The 22,512-nt window shown below is 38.5% G+C and overlaps 1 protein-coding gene across 1 annotated transcript; it reads right to left on the reverse strand.

Annotated features, from left to right (window-relative positions):
* Positions 1–243: 243 nt before the first annotated feature.
* Positions 244–18,528, reverse strand: dmgdh (dimethylglycine dehydrogenase). Its single transcript, XM_072371463.1, has 16 exons — positions 18,306–18,528; positions 17,819–17,987; positions 16,230–16,328; positions 15,980–16,144; positions 14,899–15,103; positions 9,381–9,629; positions 9,066–9,264; positions 8,724–8,893; positions 8,475–8,628; positions 7,117–7,282; positions 6,878–7,008; positions 5,644–5,861; positions 3,855–4,012; positions 1,516–1,575; positions 1,095–1,229; positions 244–997 (listed from the first exon to the last, which is right to left on the reverse strand). Exons 1-16 carry the CDS (start codon positions 18,425–18,427, stop codon positions 785–787), a joined length of 2,613 nt encoding a protein of 870 aa, XP_072227564.1. The 5' UTR covers positions 18,428–18,528; the 3' UTR covers positions 244–784.
* Positions 18,529–22,512: the final 3,984 nt, after the last annotated feature.

Below are 22,512 nucleotides of genomic sequence, written 5' to 3' on the forward strand. Positions count from 1 at the left end.
AGGTGGTTTGGGATTCATTTTCAATCATTTTCTGCTTTTCTTCTATTTTCCATACTCTGTTTTGGTTTTTGATTGCTGACCAAAAATAAGAAAAGAAATAGACACATTTTCGGGAAGCAATAAAGGCCATTTTTCACCATTTTACAGAAGATTTATCATGTTTTAAGGATCATTACTGTGTAGTTGTACACATATTACACACTATTGAAAGGATCAGAAAGACAGAGAGTGAACTTATCAAAGTATTCATGAACAACCGTTTAATTACATTAGTTAAAAAACAGATTTACAAAAAATCTTTGTACAGGTTTGAAAACACCCAGGACGCTTTCTTTTGGTTACTTTGCTCCATTTGCTCCTCTGACCTTGAAAAATGCAGCAGCATCATCTCTGATTTTCCACCAAGCACAAAAGGCACGTGTGATTCGAACCCTTTCTACTTGAAAATCAATTATTCTTCCAAGTGAAAAGACACCGTTTACCTGTAAACCTTTAACATCCATTCATGGAATTACAAAAAGTGGATTAGTCCTCCGACACTGAACGACACCGAGGCCAGAGAATGTAACATAATGACTGTTAAACACGTTTTAAGACTTCACAGATCTGTTTCCAGCCTCCTTTTCATCAGTTTTATTCTAGCTAAACCTGCAGACACAAACAGTCCAGGATATGGACCACATGTTATTGTTTTGTATTGTTTTTTTCTTCTCTCCAGGCTCTGGTTCATAACTGACAGTAGGATTCGTTAGTAGGTGAGAAGCTGGTCGAGGGCAGTCTGTGCTTATGCTTTGGCCTTTGCTTTTTTTTGCAGCCGGGTCCGTGTGGGCTCTGTAAGGACCAGGGGCTCCTGGATGACCGCGGCGGGGTACTTCTTGCCCAGTAGCTCCACCTCCACCTTCTGCCCCACAGAGCACAGCCCCACAGGCAGGTAGCCGAAAGCCAGGCTCTGCTGGCTGCTGTAGCTGTAGGCTCCGGATGTCGTGTTGCCGACCACCTGAGGAGAGGAAAAAAGGGACTCCAGCTGAGTGGGAACAACCACAAAACAGTTTAATTAAACAGAATATGAACACAATGGCTTTATTGATGCTAACCTTGTCATTGTGCCAGATGGTTTCGTTGCCCTCGGGGTCGATATCATCTGTTTCTACAGACAGGTAGGACAGCTTCCTCTTCAGACCCTTGGCTTTGATTTCCTGCAGGGCTGCTTTGCCGATAAAGTCCGCAGGCTGCTCATACACAAACGCATTGTGCGTTCAAGTTGTGAATTAGGACCACGAACAGGGGAAATGCTTCATGGAATAACAGGAGTCCCACAAAAAAAAGACTAAAACTGCTAAAGAGTAAGAATGAATGATGAAATAAACACGGAAATCAAATGGCAAATTAATAAGAAAAAGGAATGTGGAAAAATTTATATAAATAACAAAATACAATCAATTGTATTTACATGTTTCTGCTTTCTTTATAGCACTCTAATCATTCCTTAATGAACAGCTGTAGGATAAAACAAACCTTGTTCAGTTTAATGAAATAATCCAGTCCAGCCTCCAGAGGATTGGTGTCACAATTCATCTGAAAAGACCAACAAGCAGATCCTGTGAAATAAACCTGAATGTCTTGTTTCTATAATAATGTGCTTCTTTCAGCAATGATCAGACGATGTGAAAGATGCGTCTAATACAACTGAACGGCTCAACATGAGAAGTCAGGCCACTGAAATGCCCTCAGATGAGGTGAGTTCCTGGTTTGACTCCTTATGAACAGACTCTCTGCTGCCTGTTCTTCCTCCAACTCACCAAACCAAGTCAAATTTATTTATAAAACACCTTTGCTATTAAACTGCCGGGTGACCAAAGTACATTAAAAAGCAATTAAAGTGTGAAAAAATAAAAATTCAACTCTCATATGGAATCAAAAGCAGATAAATTAAGACTTAAAATCCTGATGTGTTGAAGCCTGCCGAACACGCAAGAGGAGGTTGTTCCATAATTTTGGGGCTACAACAGTAAAAACCCGGCTTCCTCTGTGCGTCAGTCTGGAGATCGGAAAGATAAAAAGGAGTTCCCCCCCATTAGGTCTCTTATAGGTCAACAATAAAACCAGCAAGCACCGGGGTGGATGTGCTGCAGTCTTCAAAGGGACGACTGGCTAACGCCAACATACAGGACATTACAATAAAAGCGTGAATAAGCTTTTCAAAATAATTAAATGATAAAAAAAAAAAAAAAAGTTTTGTCTTTAGATAACAGCCTCAGTTTAAAGAAAATTTTAGATCAGACTATCAGTGTTAAATATCACTCCAAGGTTTTGGACATATGGTTTCACATGAATCAGAAGCACTACAGGATCCACTTGGCCCAAATATCATTATTTCAGGGGTTTTTTCATTAAAATCCAAGAAGTTTGAGGTCATCCAACATACATAACTAAAGTCTTCGTCTTCAATAACATATCAGGCCAATAAAGAGATTCTAATCCTGAATAAAGGCCACAAATATAATATAAAATATAAATAAGCCACATAACTAAGACCTCAGTCTTCCAAAGGTCTGCACTCTCCTGAGGTTAAGGTGACCAATCAAAGAATACACCTGTATCTTATTCACCCTGGCATTTACAACCATGTCACACCATGTCTTGACCTTCAACGTCTGGCAATTAACTTGGAAACAACGTGTTTAAATCCCAGCGGTATGAGTTTTATTGAAGCTCTGATAGAGATCAAAGCTGTAGCGTCTGTCCCTCCTGAACTGCTGTTCAAGAAATCAGAAAGAGATACAGTCTGTAGCTCTATTTCAAGTGAACAGACTATGTCAAGAAATAAGCAATGCTACGGTTCATTCTTTAACTTTACATAAACATGTATTTATTCAGATTGCTTAAAGTTTGGAGACATCTGCTTGTTGTTAAAACAATTCAATTTAATCAGTGAAAACAAAAGAAATTCAACTATTGTAGCCAGATTTAATTACTGAAGTAAAATGCAGTAACCTGGTTACTATTCATTTGAATTGCCTTAGTTTTTTTGGTCACTCTGCATTGTCATTTTTATGCAGTTAGACTGAAAAATGGATGTCATATCAGCTTTATCATTGTGTTTTACGCGAAAACTTTAATATCTAGATGGATAGAAATTTGTTGTGTAATTCAAATGGATAAAACCAAGACATAATGCTTCTATTAAAAAAAACAAACAGCAGGTTAAATCTACTTTCTTTGGGAATGATTGTCATATGGATCAAACTTTTAAAAGCCAGATATAGTCAACCTACAACCATCTCAAAAACAAACTTAAATAAAGATTCATGTCCAGAAAAGATGCATGAAAACATGCTCATGCATCCATTTTTCTCTCAGATTTTTGTAATGGTGTCTGCTGCCAGAGAAGGTGAATCAGTTGTCCTCATACCACTGAACTGGCTTCCTCTAACTCAAATACAAACAGATTTTATAGCATTAAGGTGCCGCAGCTTGTAGTTTTCAGGCTCTGTGCCTCCAAAACAATCGTCCTGATTACGTGAGGTCAGCTCAAACTGTCCGCTCATTTAAATCGGGGCTTAAACGTTCGTGTTTACAGCGCTTTTATGGGAAATTTCTTTCGATTTATATTGAGGGGTAATAATATGTTAAGACCGTAATGACGCCTACAGTTAAAGCTGTAAAAGTCCTAATGAGCACATTCGTTATATGATAACTCTGACTTTCTTGGGAATTTCATGATGACCAAAAAGACTATGGGATGGTGCATTAGTCACCAGGGAATACAATTACCAGGCATCGGTAGGTGAATTTTATTAAAGTAAAAGGTGGCATTTAATTTAAATATCGTCTGTGTGTTTGGGTGTGTATACCTCAGCTCCCCAGCCTCTAAAGCCTTTCTCCAGTCGGAGCGAGGCCATGGCGTAGGTGCCAAAATTGTCGATGCCCTGATCTTTTCCTGCTTCCATCATGGCCTGATACACAGCTGCCATGTTCTTCTGATCAATGTACAGCTCCCAGCCAAGCTCACCTACACACAAACACAGGCGATCAGAGTATACGGACACATTTTTGTCAAAAATACGCACTTTTTCTAGCATAATACAACTCAGAGTGCTTTACAATGCACAAACAAACAACTAGAATTCAAAAGGATGATCACAGTGATAACAGTAAAACATTAATAAAACAGCAATGAAATAATGCAAAAAGGAAAGAAAATGTTAAAAATGAACATGTTAAAACAAGTAATGCATCAAATTTGAGTGAGTTATACATAAGTTATTTCAAAAGAGATAAGAGAGGCTGTCTGTGTTTCATAGCTAGACTGACAGCTGGTTCAAAGGGAGTGAAGCCTGATAACCTAAAGCTTTACCTCCTATTTTGAACCTGGAAACATTGGGAAGCTAAGCCTGCAGATATCAGGTGTGGCTGTTGGGAGCTATCAGATTTTTAGTATAAGATAGAGCAAAGCCATTTAGATTGAGCTTTATATTTGGCAAAGAGGATTTAAATCAAAGGGAGTAAATGTAGAGTTACAAAGAGATGTGACCCATTTAAAATGGCAGGAAATTGCAGTATTCCAGCCCAGATGAGATAAATGCATGAACCAGTTTAAAAGAGAGTCACTCTGGAGGCTTGTTTAATCTATGAGTTAAAGACAAATCCTGGTCAAAAGTGACTCCACGATTTCTCACAGAACTGGAGGCCAAAGTAATGCTTTCCTGAGTTACTTCATTAGTTTGAAGGGAATCTCTAAAGTTAAAATAGCAATAATTCTTCATAATGAAATTGATTGCTTAAAAACAAATCACTGCAACAATATCATTTCTCTTTGGGTTATAATTAATCATCGATATTTATGTGTTTTATTTGTGAAAGGTGTAGTTTAGAAGAAGCTCTGATCCAACATACTGAAAAAGTTTAGGCAAATTACACCTTTTAATAAGTTTCTTCATCACTTTGACTTCATAAATCAACATTTTTGCAATGATCCGAAAGTACATCAATATTGAATCATTTTGCCTCTGTGTCGTTATTTTGTGTTATTATTTGATCATTTTATTTCTGTATGTCATCCGATCCAGCTTTTCACGGACTGGCCAGCTTTGGGGCTCTGGATGACCCATTAGACTCCACTCAACCCCTCTCTTCTGATCACTTTTAAGTAGTTCTCAATAACTCTTTAAGCACATTTTTACTTTTAAAAAAGGGCCCACAGCATAGATAAAACTGATTATATAAATGGAACTTTTATTCTCAAAATACTTATATTCCCTGAAGTTCGACCATGAACGTTTGCTTCTGATCTCGTCACCAACTTTGTGCTTTCAATTGGCCAAGGTTGTTAAAACTACAAGCTCAATAAACATAATAATTTTGATGTACATTACCTAATCTTATGTGCTTCCTTTTTAAGGCAGAAATGGACTTTCATAGAGGTGAAGAGTCCATCTCATTGCTCAGAAGCTGAGTTTAGAGGCTTTACCAACTTTATTTACTCTTACTGCCTTATTCTGCTGTTATCTATTGATTCTTTAACCCAAATGACCTATTCAGCTCTTGTTCAAGGGAAGTCTTTGTGCATCTTCCTTGTTTGTTTGTTTTTTTAAAACCTTACTCTTCTGACTTGGAGGTGGAATATTCAAGTGTGTGTCCTACCGGTGTAGGAGATCCTGATGGCTCGGAGAGGAATGCCAGCCAGCTGGATGGACTTGCACTGGAGAAATTTGAACCCGGTGTCACTCATATCCTCATTTGTCAGCTTCTGGAGAACCTTCCTGGAGTTTGGTCCCGCAATGCCAAGAACGCCTATGTCCTCTGTTACGTTACTGATGTCAACATCATATCCACCCTCTGCAGCTTCAGTTTCTATCCACCTGAGTGGAGTTCAAACCCACAGAGCCAAGAGAGTTTAATACAGTGTCATCAGGATCTCTGCACTTCACACATTTGATAAAGTTTAACACATTTGCACGAGTGACAAATGCTGATGCCACTGGAGGTCGCTACATGCCCCCTTCAAGTTTTGGTGAAGAGTTGCTTAAAGTGAAGACAAGAAGACAAAATATACTGCCTTCTAACTGGAGCAAATGGCAGGGCGTTCTCTTAACAGCTGCTGGGAGGTTTTAAGTTTCTGTGGTGTAGAACAGTCTGTGGGGGAGTTATTCAGCACAGCTTGAGCCTCAACTCATTCCTGGGTGTGTGACTGAGAACTGAGAAGCGTTCTTTGTTAACACTCAGCGCTCTGTGCAGAGGATAGGAGTGTTAGAAATGACCAGTTTCTGCAATGATGCATGAAAATGATGCATCAAAACATGTATTTATATAAATTAGGTTAAGAAGGAGTGTTGAAATTAAAATCTTAAAAAAAAAAATTTAAATCTTATGTTTAATAATAGTTTTTATGCGTATATTGTGTATTCCGAATGTGACTGTATGCATATAAAGCTGTAAGTTCATTTGAATTAGTTTCAGCACTGATATATTATCCTACAGCGTGTTACTGTATGAAATGCCAAATCACAGAGAATTTCCATTTTGTCGACCTTTAAAGTTGCTGGTTAACTTGGAAGTGCTCTAATTAGCATGTCAGACTGGTCTTTCTTCATAGAAACAGCGGCTTAAGTTCACAGGTTTGATATTAAGAGCTATTCACTATGCCAAACTGAAAAAAGCATGAAGCTGAAGTCATTCAAAATGGTGGCTACAAGTCACTGTAGATATACAAAGTTTTTTCATTATTCAGGAATATGTTGTATCTCTTCGTTGAGTAACACTGAGGGAAAGATTTGAAGAGTCCAGAAAAACTGGAGAGACTGATAATGCACAAAGACACAATGTCAATATATCTAGTTAGTTGACAGACTCTAAATGGGGTGAGACTGATTGATACCTGAGGTCGTGGAGTTCTGACCCAGAGCCCGTGATGAGCAAAAACTCTCCTGGCGACAGCTGGGTGATGGTGACTTCAGCATAGACTTTCCCAGTTGGTGTCAACATGTGGCTGATATTAGTCTGCCCCACCTGGAATCACAGTCATTAGGGAGAGGGGCATGTGATCAGGAATATTTGTGCAACAGTGCTGTCTACAATACACTGGAACGGGTTGAAAGGTTTGCACATGTGCTCTACCTTTGGCATGCTGTTAGCAAACAGGCGATCCAGCAGCTTGAGGGAGTCCTTCCCCTTCACTATGAACTTGCCGAAAGGTGTGAGGTCAATCACTCCTACCTTCTCCATCACCAGCCTGCACTCTCTACCAACGGGTCCAAACCAGTTGGTGCGTTGGAAACTGGGCCTGAGAACGGTACCGAATCAATAGTCAGGTTTTCATTCTCCAGCAAAGCAAAAAAGTGGCTAAAAGGAAATATGAATCAGTCTGAAGCTGGTCTGACGCAAAGTGTGACTAGGGTGCGGCTGTATAGGCTACGTTGCTATATGTTGTAATTCACTAGAAGAAGTAGTTGTCTTGATCAGACAAAACCGTTGAGGGAATTACTTTTATTTCTAAGGATATTTGGGATATTATAACATGTGATCTGGTCCGATGCAGACAGGAAACAGCTGGCGAGTCACATCATTTTAATCTTTGCCGGATCAGAAACTATTTTCAAATGCGTGTCTACTCCCCTTACAGTGCATCTATAAGTCTATATGCTTTCTTTATGTATTAGTGGAAGTTTTTTTCTGACTTTTCCAGTTTTTCATATTAGAATCTTCTAAATATGAACCAAAAATAGCAATGAAAACCCTATTTATGATCGCTTCATATCTGTATCCGTTATTTGAAAAGTTTGCAGCTTTTCTCACCAGAACAAAGTTCACTTTAACCATTCAAATGTATGTCTACTTAAAGGGTTAAGCTGGTTCTGCAACGGTTTGTCACAGAGCCAGACTCAAATCTGTGAGTGCTTTTTAACACACAGTTCCTACAAGTGCATTCCCATCTGTTGCAGCTGTTCCGTTCCTTCAATGTGGAATTTCAATGATTCTCTTGTGCTGCTGCTTAAAGTTGACTGTTAGATGAAGTATGCTGAGCTTGTCCGCTCACTAAAAGGACTGAAGGGGAGCGAAGTGTGACCTCACATCTTAACACAAGAATGTTAATCTGGCAAACTTTACTCTTTTCTGCACACAAAGATGGTTGCTATTCGTTTCTGCTGTCATGCACCATATTCAACACCATATTCTTCATTTTAAGTCACAAGATTATTTTTCCTAATATTTTATATGATGTGTCCTGAATTATTGGAAAATAATCCTAAAAAGTTTAGGACTCATTCTGCACTCAGAGGTGTATACCGACTTTCCGTCCAATGCAATGTTTTGTGAAATATCGGCTGAATTGGCAGCCGTAACTTTGGTTTTAACAGGAAAAACATCAATCACTTCATGGGAACTTTAACTTTTAACAAGTTAGAAAGCCAAAACGGTAAAGACGGTTTTGTTCAAATGTCAGCACTATTAGAGATTTAAGGAAATAGACATACTTGTATCCAGTGTCATCTCCAGGTTTGTAGAACCAGTGAGGTTGTTCCCAGCCAGCATGAAAGCCCATGGATGCCTTGTCCTTCAGCAGCTCATAAACACCACTTGTCCTGGAGGTTGGCCGGCCAGCAAAACGTTCCTCCTTGGGGTAACCAACTACACAGAGCAAAATGATGAGGTTTAGTGACAGTGATATCACAAATCTTTGTCAAATGAGAACAGGAAGGAGAGCGGTCTTGTGTTTTTCTTACCCACATTGTTGAAGCCATAAGATTCTCTTGCTTTGGCACACATAAAAGGCACATCTGCCCACTTGCCGTAGCGGTTGGGATCACATTCAATCAGGTCATAGGGAGGTTCTCCAGTCCTAATCCAGTCACTGAGGAACTTACCAATGCCCCCAGCATGGATAACTCCATACCTGAGTACATAAAGTCAAAGCTTTGAAAATCACATGATACCACCCCTACCTTTTAATAAGTGCACTTTCCTATCTATCAAAAAAAAAATATTTACAGTCTTTGGGGTATGTTGTTTAGGGTCAACGGAGTTTTTGCACCACATTGTTTGAAATGTTCTAATTCAACACCTACCCAAAGCCTATGGCGTTCCAGTAGTTGCGAACTCCTTGGTGAGGTCCCACCATGGGCAGCAGGTCAGGGGTGTATGTGATTGGTCCGGACACAACGTTAATGATGTCAGCTTTCTTCAGCACAGGAACCATCTCCATGGCCATCTCAATATGTTCCATTATCCTGTCGAGGTCCGACTCAAACAGCTCCTTTCCAAACCCTGAAGCAGGTAGACAGGATATAAAGTTAAATATATCCAAATGTTTAACCTACAATAACTACAAAGTTAACCAAGGATTAAAAAAAGAAATATTCTAAATACTCCATGCCACAGACCTGGAGGTACGCCATTCCTAACCCAGGAGTCTTGTAACACCATCTTCTCCATCTTCTCATAGGGGCCAAATAGCAGGCCATCTCTCTCCTGACGCAGATAGTAGGAGCCCTCCAAGTCCCTGATGACTGCCAGCTCCTTCTTCAGAGCCTTCACTTCTGGTACTGTTGCTGTCACTACGTACTGGTGATGCACAGGGATGGTGGGGTGCTCAAAACCAATCAAGTTGCCCACCTCCCGGGCCCAGAAACCTATAGAAATAGAGATGCATCAAATCAGCTAACAACATGAAGTCACCACACAGATTTTAAAGTTAACTAACAAGTCAAAGGTGGCTCCTCCAATTTCCTTCAATCAAAATGACGTAAATCTGAGTGATCTCCATATGCTCAAGACCGTACTTGAAGGGAATATGGAGCTCATAATGTTGCAGCTCCTGCCCACCCATCAGGGCCTTCAGTGACCGAACAGGCTGGCATAAGAAGCCACATTTTTCTTTATTCCCTTTATTAAGTTTTTTCTTTTAGAAACACAACTTGTGAACAACAACCTGTCCATTCAATCCAAAGCTAGAGACATTGTACAGTTAGCTTAGCTTGGAATAAAGACAGCAGATGTGAAAGAAGTTGCTCATGAAAAGCTGTATCTTCTTTATTTTTCACATTTTACAAAAGTTGTAATTGTGATTAATCAAAGAGAACAAAGCTTTTTGTCACCACTGGACTGATTCTGGCTAACTGATTCCCCCAGTTCTCAGTCTTTATCTAAGATTAAGTGTCTCCTAACATCATATTAACTGTTCAGACATGAACATATTTTCAATTTTCCCATCTAATTTCAGCAAGAAAGTAAATCAAAAATCACAAGCTAGTCAAGCTAGTATTTATGGTTGAACTGCTTCATCTGCGTCAATGGAAAATTGAGAAATTGGATACAGTATGTCCTCAATGACCTCCACTATGGAGTCTATCTCTTCTGGTGAACGCACAAAAGTCTGATTAATTAATCCGTTTCCAAGAAGAAGCTCCATTTCCTGTGGTAGTCATTTTATGAAAATAATAAAGGACAGACAAACAATCTTGTGATTTTAATGTTGATATCCAAAAATTAAATATTCCAGGTCAACCTGCATAAACATTCACAAAAAAAGAACAAATCCAGACACCCAGCAACACAAATGACCATCACAGACATAAAAATATGGACAAATATAAATTACTGATCAATTAAAATACTTTTAAAAGTCAATCTAAATCTAACGTAAGGCCCCAAGGACATATTATACAAACACTGTGAAGAAAGCATTTAGAAGATAAAGAAACAGAGAAAAAAAGGAGATTAGAAACTGAAGGTAAACTACAACCATGTGTGCAGGTCTACAGCTGAAGTACAGCCTAACTTGGTTTATAAATTAACAGCCGCTAAACAAATATGCTGTATTTTGAGTCTGTTTGTGCAACATGTGAATGTAACACAGATCAATGTGCCAACTCAGCTGTTGTGACCTGGAGTGTGAGGCCAAAGCCAGCTGGAGCACTAAGGCCTGAAATCTTCAGCAGTGTGCATGAACAAGTCTAATTAACAGACAGCTCTACGGTGGTGTGAATGCTTGTGTTCCAATTATGTCGATCAGTGTAAACATATTCAAGTCTGCAGCTCATCAACACAGTAACATCTTTTCACATATCCTGTTTGTGGTCCATATGTGAACCCTATCTCTTAGTGAGGGCAAGTTTGGGGGATGACTACATCTTGTCAATATCCCAGCATGTTTACACAAAAGCTGGCCTGCAAGGGAGTGAGTTTACCAAAAGCCCGTACAAAGGGCTGATTCACTGTATTACCAAGGTAAAAATCAATTAAATGAGGCTCATCTAAATAAAGTCAACTTTGAAACAAGTCTTTGTTTGCAGTTAAACTGCCTCAATTTATTAATTTAATCTTGCAATAATCAGGCCAGTTTGTTCAAAATGTCCTGGCTAAATCAGCCTTTACCAATATATTGCCTTCTGTAGTTAGGGGGATGTGGAAAGATGGGGAAGAAACTCAATTTAACAAATTATCCACACACAGAGTCAGCTGAAACTCCTAAAGATCATGTATTGAAATGTGGAAAGAAAGCAAGCTGTGCAATTTAAGTTAACCTAAAGAAATTTCTACTTAAAACAGCCAAATGTATCATAGTGACAAGTAAATGTCCGATAAAAGTTTAGATAAAAGTACTGAATGAAAAGTTTAAATGCCAGCTCTGAGTCAATAGCCATAACAGTTGGTTATGGATAACTGTAGTTAGCCAATGGATGTGGCTAATGCATTTAGCTAAATGCTTAAAATTAGCTAAAATTAATATAAGGAATAAATGCAGAATAGTTCAAATAATGGATAAACATATGAAGCTAATTCAAAGTTGGGTATAGAGCCAAGTAGATATTACTAATGTACAAAGAGTTTAAAAGCAAGATCAATTCATCTATATGTGAGTCAAAATTGGTTTAGCTGGATTAACAGCTGAAATAGAAAGTGTAAATAGTACAGTAGTAACTTAAGGTAATGGATAAACAACCAGAATTGTTATCTAAATGTAGCCTCCAGGAGAAACAGATTGTTAAAGGTTCTGGACAAATGATTGAAACATAAAGCTTTTGTTTTTTCAAGTGGTAGAACAAATGCACATTTGAATAAATGTCAGATGTTTACTTTTATTTTTATATAATGAACCAAAGTAAACAACATTTGGCGAGGTACATCAGACAGAAAAGAAGAAATCCGCTGAGCAATATTGCTGATTAGTCTGTATATTTGTGAAAACTATCTCACACTTGATTTCATAGTAAAACTCGCCTCCCTCAGATTGCATGGCGTATCCGTGTAAACTGATCTATAAAGGGTCGCATAACAAGGAGCAAGACCTTCGACCATAAGTTAGGGAGGGGGGGGTATTTGTTGAGGTTTGGGATGAGGCGCCACTGAGCTTAAATCTAAGCAATCATTTGTGTTATGCAAGCTCATAAGAACTGATGCTTGTGGTTTTTCAACAATATTGTAACCGCAATGCATTTTTAAAAAAGGGCTGAGGCCGCTGCTGTTCCTTGGGAGTCATTTTCTTCCTTGCTCTGATGGATATATAGAAATGAAAATTCAAGCTGGCTGATTTCCCACTGGGGCCATTGTACTTCTGCTGCTCGTAAGGAAGGAGCATCTGTTTTCAGTCAAAAGAAATCCACGTACACGGCGAGCCTGCGTCAGGAAAAGTTTGTGGTTGTGTTTGCAAAAGCCTGCATTAACCCACACATCAAGAATACAGGTGTGACATTTATGAAAGAAGATAGTCAAATTCATCCAGCTAAACTGCAAACTCTTATGCAAAAAAGAGTCAGCGAAAGAAAACATCTGTCAGGAGGTGTGCATGTGCTGCTGCTATAAGATTGGTTGAAATGTGAACAGTTGGCCTGTTTGGATTGGCTCGAACAAGAGTGAAAACCAAAAAGCTGACAGGGCCAGAACATGCTGTAACTGTAATTAGTAAGAGTATAGAAAGTGCAAATATGTAGAGGAAGAGAAATTGAGCCAAGAGTTGCAAACTGTTACAGTTCTTAATGCTTATAGTTCGACGTCTAAAGAACATTTTAATCATGCATGTTTCCAAAGGTTATTTTAATTGTTTAATTCCAGTTGTTGTTGGTCAACTTCGAACAAATTTTATTTATGACCAATGAAAAACAATTCATGACACGCATACTGCTCCATGTTACCCAACAGCTTATACATCAGACGATATAAAGGGAAGGATGAGAAGGCAAATTCCTGGACTGTTGCCAAAAAAAACAAGCAACAGTAGCAAGGATCAAAGGAGTCGTTGCCAACAAAATCCCACCAGAACTGGTACGGTCCAGTTCAAGCTAAAAACTCTCTTCTCTGAACTCTGAAAGCAGTGGTCTGTGTGGGCAAAGGTCTCCTGCCGTCAAGTCTGTGCAGATAAGATGTTTTTATTATGTGCACTGTTGTAGGAATCTAACATATCTTCCCTTTTCTACAGAAAATAAAAGTGTTTGAAGGCATTCCTGGTTTTTATGTTTGGATTTTTTTTTAAAAACGTGCAAAATTTCTAATCTGTTCAGCATTTCATCCTGAGTTTATGTCTATCATGAGCCAATTTTCAGCTGCATGGCGTATATTAATAGCTCATTTTTGTGAACTGAGCTTTTCTATGTGATAATTCTACAGATGTTTTTATGCAGTTGATAAAATGTGCTGTTTATCTTGCTCAAATTAACAATATAGAGCAAGTTTATGCTGTTTAATACATGGTTTGTCTGACCTGTGACATTCATACACAGTTTTTTTGCATGCTTCTCTGACAGGAAACATGAATAAAAAATAGGACAGAAATCACAAGAAAAGTTTCATGTACATTTTATGGACTTCAAAGTTTTAGTTGCATGTCAGAGGGTATAAATGGACAGGTTTTTTTCTGTTTCTGCCTCAGGGCCACACTTATACTTCAATGATTCAGAGCCCCTAAACAAAGATGTTTGCTGCTGTTCTTCTTTTCATTTGAAACTAAGGGTTCATACTTCAGTGTGGACAGGCAGAAAACTGCTTAAAAGAGACGATTATGATGTTGACAGCCAGTGTTCACTTTGTTGCTGATCACATGATGCTTTTCCAGAAGAAAACAAAGAGCCCAGTTTTGACTACCAGAGGTAGTTATAATTCACATGATAATGAATTACAGAAGTTACTGACCTTGTTGTCCATTCTAGCAGCTTATGTGCTGTTAAATTCTGCATTTTATAATGTTTCTGCCGTGTTAAATGTACCTCTGCTCCAAAATACAATTGTTAATGTGATTTCTGTGACCAACAAATTTGCCTTTTTTCGCTATTAAGTCCTAATTGGCTAAACAAAGCCACATGGGCCTATGTTGAGCCAGAGGAGGAAGTGTACTGGTCTCTTTCCACCGTCGACAGCCAGCATATGTGCTGTTTTTGGCCACTTTTGTTTTCCATCACATATTAACTGGGTTGTTATTATCTAAGTCCTGTTCTGAGTTTTGGTTTTATTAGCTTCGTCTTACAGGGTTTACAGAGGGTGTCCTGAATTCAACAGGTTAGTTTGAGGCCTCCTAACATTTGATTGTTTCGTCTAGAGATCCCACCTTTCTATCTTTGGGTTTCGTATGTACTTTTGTATTAAACTTTCTCTGAACTGTTGCTGATTCCTGATAGGCTTTTATTTGAGCCATTGTTTGATTTAGTGTCTGTAACATGCTGCCTATGTCAGCTGCCGCTCAAAACTTTTGCAACAATTGGCGTTTCCCACGGTATTATCAGCAAACAGACTTGTGATATACATTTTCAGATGTGTTACCACAAACTGTGCAAGAAGACTTCATCAGTTTTATTTTAAAATTAAAACATAATGTTGATATAGCCTCGAACACATAAAAACTAAGTGTATTAGGACCAAAATTCCCTCTGCTTTGAGAGTTTGTGTAGATGCAAATGTTCAAACACACACCTGCTGAGTTGACGATGCGATTAGCCAGGATTGTTCCATGAGGAGTCTGGACGTCCCATTTGCCATCAGACCTCGGGTTGAGGGCAGTGACCGGGGCAGGATTGTAGATTTGGGCGCCGTACATACGAGCTCCAGCAGCCAGAGCCATAGTCAGAGAGTACGGGTCGATGTGGCCGTCTCCTGGGGTATAAAGACCTGCCAACACCTAAAGTCATAGAAAAACCTTCAAATAACAACAAATTAACACAGTGATAAGCATTCATAATGAGGGTCTTCTCCAGGTTAAAGTGAGACAATTAAAATGGACTGATTGAACAAACAACAGCAGTATTTATTATTACAGCCATTTAACATAAGGAGCATAATTGACCTGAGGAGATTTCATGGTGAACTATCTAATATCAGCTCAATAGAGGAGTTTTGTGAAAGAACATTTTGGTCTTTCCGAGGGTGAGGAGTGTGCATGTGTTAAATAAATGCAGAATTTGTTCTTCTTCAATACAAAATTCACATTTTTGCAGGTTAGTATGTGTTAAAAGCATCTATTTGCGTTCTTAACCTTAAAAATTTCACTTGGCTTGTGAGGTGAATTGTTTATCCGCTTAAGCAGGATGATTGTTGTTGTTTTTCATAGAAACATGCCAACTTTTGTCTTTACGGTTATTGTTGTCTCTCTAAAGCACTAACTGAATTAACTGGTGAGCTTTTTCAAACTTTGGACAGGGCCAGGCCAGTTGTTTCCAGTCTTTATGCCAAAATAAGGTGAGCTTCAATTTCAGTAGACAGACATGAGAGCGGTGCTTTTCTTCTAATCTGACTTTGGTGGGAAAGGAAATAGCTTTATGGACCAAAAGGCAAAGCATGTACTTTGAGGTGATTTATAACCGGACCAGACTGTAGAGGCAGAGCAAAACTTTGGATGCTTCTCTGTGTTAGCAGAGAAAAGTCAACAAAAAGTTAACAAAAAATCTCAAAAACCTGCCAGCCACTTTGGTGGATAGTCATTAGTGGCATTAACTGATATCTTACCACTAATCACTCCACTGTGACTTCAAATAGTGCTGCACTGTTTAATACAAACCTTATTTATATCCAGCAGAGGAAAAAGCTCATGAACTTTTTCTGGTCCGATGAAGTACTGCTCCGTCACGTGCCAGTGTGTGCGGGTCATCTGGTACTTCATCTCATCCACGCGAGCTGATGTTGAAGCAATGCGGACGCTGCCGGGCTGGTGAAAGCCCACTGCCTGCACAGAGAGACAGTACAAAACACATGCAAATAAACGCAGACACAATGAAAAATGTACCTTAAAGACGAACGAGGCGTCTCACCTGTCCGGTTTCAGCCTCAAGACTCTCGTACAGTTTAATGCTGTCAGAGTGGACTTTCTTGAGGTTGATGCCTGGATGATAATATGTTGTCAAACCCGCCTGAAATACAAACACACCGTAAACCATGAGGGATGAAGGCAGAACACATACACAAGAATTCATTTTCCCCAACTCCTGATGGAAAATATAGTTCACTTACTGCAACCTTAACCTGTCTCCTGTGCCTGTGGCACAGAATCAGTGTAAACCAAACTAAAACAAAATGCTAAAAGAGGCCAAAACACTCCACTGGAGCTGAGGGAACTGCCAAATTTGGAGATTTGGACTTACATTTTACTGCCACTCAAAACTACTCCTTAACAAAATACTTTGAACATAAAGGTAATTGATTTTCTTTTTATGACTAAACCACCTCATTATCAGTCCTGAGGTCAATTATATCAATGCTAACAGCTACAAAACATGCATTTAAATAGATGAACACCTTGCTTCTCGCCCAATCCATGCTGGGACATGCTCCAGCACCCCCCAAGGAAGCAGGTAACTGAAGACTAAACGTCCCCTCTGACATGTCAAAAAATTTATTAATAGCCTGAGAGTGGAGCTTGTAAATTTGCAAGTGATTTATGTGGAAGCATAAGTGGGTCGAGACCTCGAGCGCCTTGAAAACTTATAGTGTAACAGTTGCCTTCGATGGAAATGGTGTAAGCGGTCCTTCGCCAAATGAGTCTGTCGAGGAAGAATGCGCTCATATTTCAGTTCTCTAGCAGCATTAAAGGCTCAGCAGCCAACTGGAACAATATTGAGACAATACTCTTTGACATGAATAAAATTTCTTGTTGAATTTGGGCTTCTGTTTGAAACTAACCTAAAACAGCCCAAACAAGCTGTTCTGAATCCATGTTTTACAGCTGTTAAGCAAAGATTAGTAGAAGTACAGAATTTGATGGAAATATGGCTGACCAATAACAACAATTAATTCCAAATATTCCCCATTTGTAGCCAGTAAATTGTAAGCATCTACACTTATTTGCATATAAAACTAATATATAAATGAAAAATATATAATATTATTGAAGATTTTATTAATTAGATTAGAGTAAATGTCTATTTATTTTGTGATCAAAGATAGAAAATGAAAATATTCTTTTAAACTGATAGTCTGACAAAACAAGCTGTTTAAGGTTGTCAATTTGCATTTTTTAATCACTTTCTTTACATTTTATACGCCAATACAATTAATCGGTGCTGAAAGTATTCATTAGTTTCAGCCTTAGTCTTTAGGGTTATTCAACTGAATACGTTTGGGATTTCTTCAAGCTGTTGCTTTGCTTTATCAAGCAATCTGATCACATAAGTGTGCATCTGACGGCCATTTTCAAAATGACATCCTCAATTCAACTGCTAATAAAGTTAGTAATTTAGTTGCAGAGCAATGCTGATGTGTTGATTTGTTGAATGACTGTTAAAAACCAGGATGTGTGACAACGTATGCTGCTTCTGTGAGGATGCCATTTATGACAAATCACCTGTGGCCCCTTCAGACCAGCAGGGTCCTCATCCTAAGATAAAATAAAATGAGGACGTACAGCGTGCCAGGTGGATCCAGCTGTCAGCTCAGACTTTTCCAGCAGCACCACATCCTTCATGCCACTTTTGGCCAGGTGATAGGCCAGGCTGACCCCCACACACCCCCCACCAATGATGACAGTATCTGCGGTGTCCCTCCATCGCTTTCCCAAAGCTGAGAAAGCTTTACTGAAAGGACAGAAGAGCAGTGACAATGAGTGAATACAGCTCCAATACAGCATTTCAGAAGTATATTTACAAAACGTTGCATCTAAGTAATGTTGCTATATCTGAACTGGAGATGACATATTTGCTGGCTGAACACTCAAATGTGACAGAACATGCACTGCGATTGTAACAGCTGTGAATGAATGACGGCTGCAGAAATCAATCACTTAAAGGTTTTATGGTCACCTCACACACGAATATAGCACTAATTCAGTCAACGAAAACATGTTTATTGAGCAGTCTCATCTAAATAATCTTGATAAAACTGAACTGTGCCACCTGTCTTCTGCTTGTTTTCTTGGGGTGCAGCAGATGGTCCTCAAAGGAAGCCGAGCAATCCCACGACATGCCGCAAAATCTTTCCGCAGCTGAACGCTGATGACGCTTAATATCCGAGACATAACGGAGGCAATATTATAGCAAAAATCCACGACCAATGCGGCTCAAAGCATAACCAGGCCCCCTCTGTCAGGACCCCTGTGCTGTCGTGTGGAGTGACAAATATCGCACTTTTGCACTCACAGGCGCGTTTGAAACGCCCACAGGTCGAAAAGCAAGCGAGGGGGAAACTTTATCCTGAGTTAACACGTTGTGCGCCGACAATTCAAATCTAGGTCACTTAAAAAACATCTGCGAACAGTGTCAGTTCATTTATCAGCTGAAACAAGTAAATAAAAGCTTTTAAAAAAACTCAAAAAAGAACATCAGATATGGAAGCAGAAAGAATTTGTTAACTTAAAGATACATGTTGAATTTAACACACGGTTAAAAGAAAAGTTCAAATAAATGCAAAAAGTTCCCCAGATAGTTGTAGATTATAAATTGATTTATAAATTAACGACCTTTTAGGCCACTTGCAAATAGCATCCTCATTAAATAAATGAGTTAAAGTCTTAACTTTTTACAGCTATGAAAAACTCACTTGATTATTTTGACCCTTTGTAAACTTTTTATATGTATTAATTTGTTTGAGTTTATCATATTAAGCCAAAAATGGGAATAAAACTCCTTAAATGAACAACTAACATTATAGTTTCTAAACCCATCGTTTATATATCTATGACAAATGGATAAGCCCCAGTGACTGGGCTAGCTTTTATTAGCAATGCAAGCAAAAAACAGCTCTTTATGCTCTATTTGTGCATGCAAATACCTTGGTGATGTTTTCATCAATAGGGCATTACTTTGTGTTTGACTGATTTAACGAGAAACAAATTGACAGATGTGGCAATGAACAGGTTATTACTGCAGCTATCACCACTTTTTATGTGCGGAGCAGCCATGATGGGTCTTAAAGTTGGGATTGATGAGGATTTTCCTGTTCAAAATTCCGATTTCGAGTTATTTCGAGTTAAAATAGAATGTAAGAGTTAAGAAGTTTCCAAACTGAGACACTGCGCAGCTTCTGCGTACATCACGAGCACGCGCAATCGCAATGGTAATTTTGGTAGAGTAGAGGTCAGAGATCAACAGAATGCAGAATATATGACCTATAAATCATGAGAATTTGTAGAGAAAACTTTAGATAACCTTTTAATATATCAGATATTTTAATTTGGACTTATTCAGTAGACCCACCAGATACAGAGCTGAAAATGAAAACCAGCCAAAATCCAAAATGTGTGCAACTTGATGCTTCATATCAACTAAAGCGACCCTGATGTTATGCAAAATGAGAAAGAAGCTTAAAGATTTGACCTGGGAGCGTGTGTCAGTTCCAGTCTAAACTATCCATGCAGAAACATTTATCTGTGTGCAGCCTTCATCCCACCTGGAGCGGCTGCAGCAGGTTTGAACTGGATGTTTATCCTGATAACTGGTTTATATAAACACTGAAAGGCTGGAGGTAAATGCATTTCCTAACTGATTTGTGGTATGTATGCATTAATAAGCTCATTGTAAGGAAAGTGGGGGTCTACATAGGAGTGTGCAGCCAGTTTTATTAATCTAATGATTGATTCAGGAGGTTTGATTTGATATTGCATGTTTTAGGATTCAGTCTACTCAAATCAGGTGGCAAACAGTTGATTTAGACTGGATGGGCTCGCATGGATTTGTTAAAGGATTCAAGTACTTTCAATAAAACATATGTTAAGAAGGTATTGTACATTTAATCTCCTAAGGTTGACTACAGCACAAAGCAACTACCTGTGCAGGAGTAACAGTGAGAGTGAGTCTAATTTAGCATAGATTATGATAAAATTCAAATAAATGCTGTGGGTTTCACCTGAGAAGCTCTTATCCAGGTAATTTTCTTATTAGAAAAAACAACTTATCAGCTAATATTGTGCACTGCAATGAGCTTTTAGAAGTCACACAAGAATATAAAGTTGAACATTCTGTCACGGATGGTGTAGAGGGAGGACCCAGATGCAGAACTTCAATGAAAAAACTTGATTTATTTAACAAAATAAGAACAAAAAGCGTGGCAGTTAAGAAATATCTTAACTGTGGAATAAATACACAAGACAAGACAAGACTATGACTGTGAAAACTAAGAGGCAAAACCTGACCTGACCACACCTGACCAAACCTGAAAAACGGTGAACTGGTTGAACAGAGGGAAACTTGGAAACTAAATACTGTGGGGCGGTGATTGGTGATGGGGTGCAGCTGTGGAACAAAAACAGGTGACTTGAGTGAACCTAATGTGACAAGGGAAAAAACACGACAAGAAATAAACCTAAAACCTGAAAACAAGACAAAAACAAAACTGAAAAACTGAAAACATGACATATTCTTCTATTTGGCTGCATTTGTTTGTTGTCAACATTAACTGTATGATTAAATGATCATGTCACAATTATTGAGTTTATTTAAGGATAGTATAGTCTATAAATACACTGCTTTAGTTCAGGTATAAGACAGCATTTGGTTGATGTGTTCTCAAATTCAAACATTAATGTTCCCCAGAAGATTAAGCACTGAATTTGATGACCATACGACAAATTTGATCTAACTATTTCAAAAGCCGCTTCACTGTCACATTTCACTGTCCGAGGTGACCGAGGTGATACTCAATTGTAATAAAAACGACCTAAACCGGGTCCTGTCAAGTCGAGCCAAGTAGGTACTATTGGAAAAGGGCCATTGGACTCTGTATTGTTACTGATACAGCTGATTCAGAGCATTCAGACAACAACAAAAACCTAAATCTGTAATTTGTTACTTCGTTTGAATCTTTATTTAACAAACAAAAGTACAAAGAAATTATCTTTGGTGTCTTCATTGAACAAATTCAGTGTATCCAGTAAATATGAACTAAAAAAATGTTGTTATAGAGGGATGTTTACCTCGTGTTCCCTCAGTTTCCTTTAATAGACTTTTTAATTGCTCGGGAACTAATTGTTGCAGTTTTTCAGAGGAATCTGTGTCCATTCTGCCTGAATGATAGATTCTAGCTGCTCAACAGTCAGTGGTTTGTAGTTTGATTCTCCTCTTCATGATGCTCCATCAATTTTTAATACAAGACAGATGTGGGCTGCATGCCAGTCAAGCACAAATTAAGGATTTGTTTCTTCTTTGAACTTATTGATGATTATAAGAAGGAGTTTAGCACAAAGTGATGAACCATAATCCATTGTTGTTTGGAAAGACTAAATCTTTGATGGTGGTTCCTTTTATACCCAATGTTGACGCCCTGGAACAAATAAACAAGCCAAGACAAGACTATAACTGTGGAAACAGAGGCAAAACCTGACCTGACCAAACCTGAAAAAACGTGAAAAACTGTGAACTTGTTGCATGAAGTGAGCTGAGGATTTTTTGCAATGAACAGAGGGAAACCTGGAAACTAAATACTGTGGGGCGGTGATTGGTGATGGGGTGCAGCTGTGGAACAAAAACAGGTGACTTGAGTGAACCTAATGTGACAAGGGAAAAAATATGACAAGAAATAAACCTAAAACCTGAAAACAAGACAAAAACAAAACTGAAAACATGACATATTCTTCTATTTGGCTGCATTTGTTTGTTGTCAACATTAACTGTATGATTAAATGATCATGTCACAATTATTGAGTTTATTTAAGGATAGTATAGTCTATAAATACACTGCTTTAGTTCAGGTATAAGACAGCATTTGGTTGATGTGTTCTCAAATTCAAACATTCTTGTTCCCCAGAAGATTAAGCACTGAATTTGATGACCATACGACAAATTTGATCTAACTATTTCAAAAGCCGCTTCACTGTCACATTTCACTGTCAAAACCAACATTCATATATCCTATGGATTTATTTTAATATATATTGAATTCTGATTGTATTCAAATTGCCTCATCTGTTCAACATTAATTGTTCAATATTTGCAGATCTATTTGGCAAATCAACTACTTTCCCATCATCCTTAGCTGCACCTCACATTTTCTGTATCTTATGGCCCATTTCTACTTGTACCTACTTGACTCAGTTTTTAGGGTTTTCCATTAGGTAGTACACCCGGTACCAGGTACATTTGTAACACCTACTTGGCCCGGGTTTCACGT

This window comes from Leuresthes tenuis, unplaced genomic scaffold (genome assembly GCF_036924035.1).
Source record: "Leuresthes tenuis unplaced genomic scaffold, fLeuTen1.0.hap1 SCAF_19, whole genome shotgun sequence".
NCBI classification, from domain to species: Eukaryota; Metazoa; Chordata; class Actinopteri; order Atheriniformes; family Atherinopsidae; genus Leuresthes; species Leuresthes tenuis.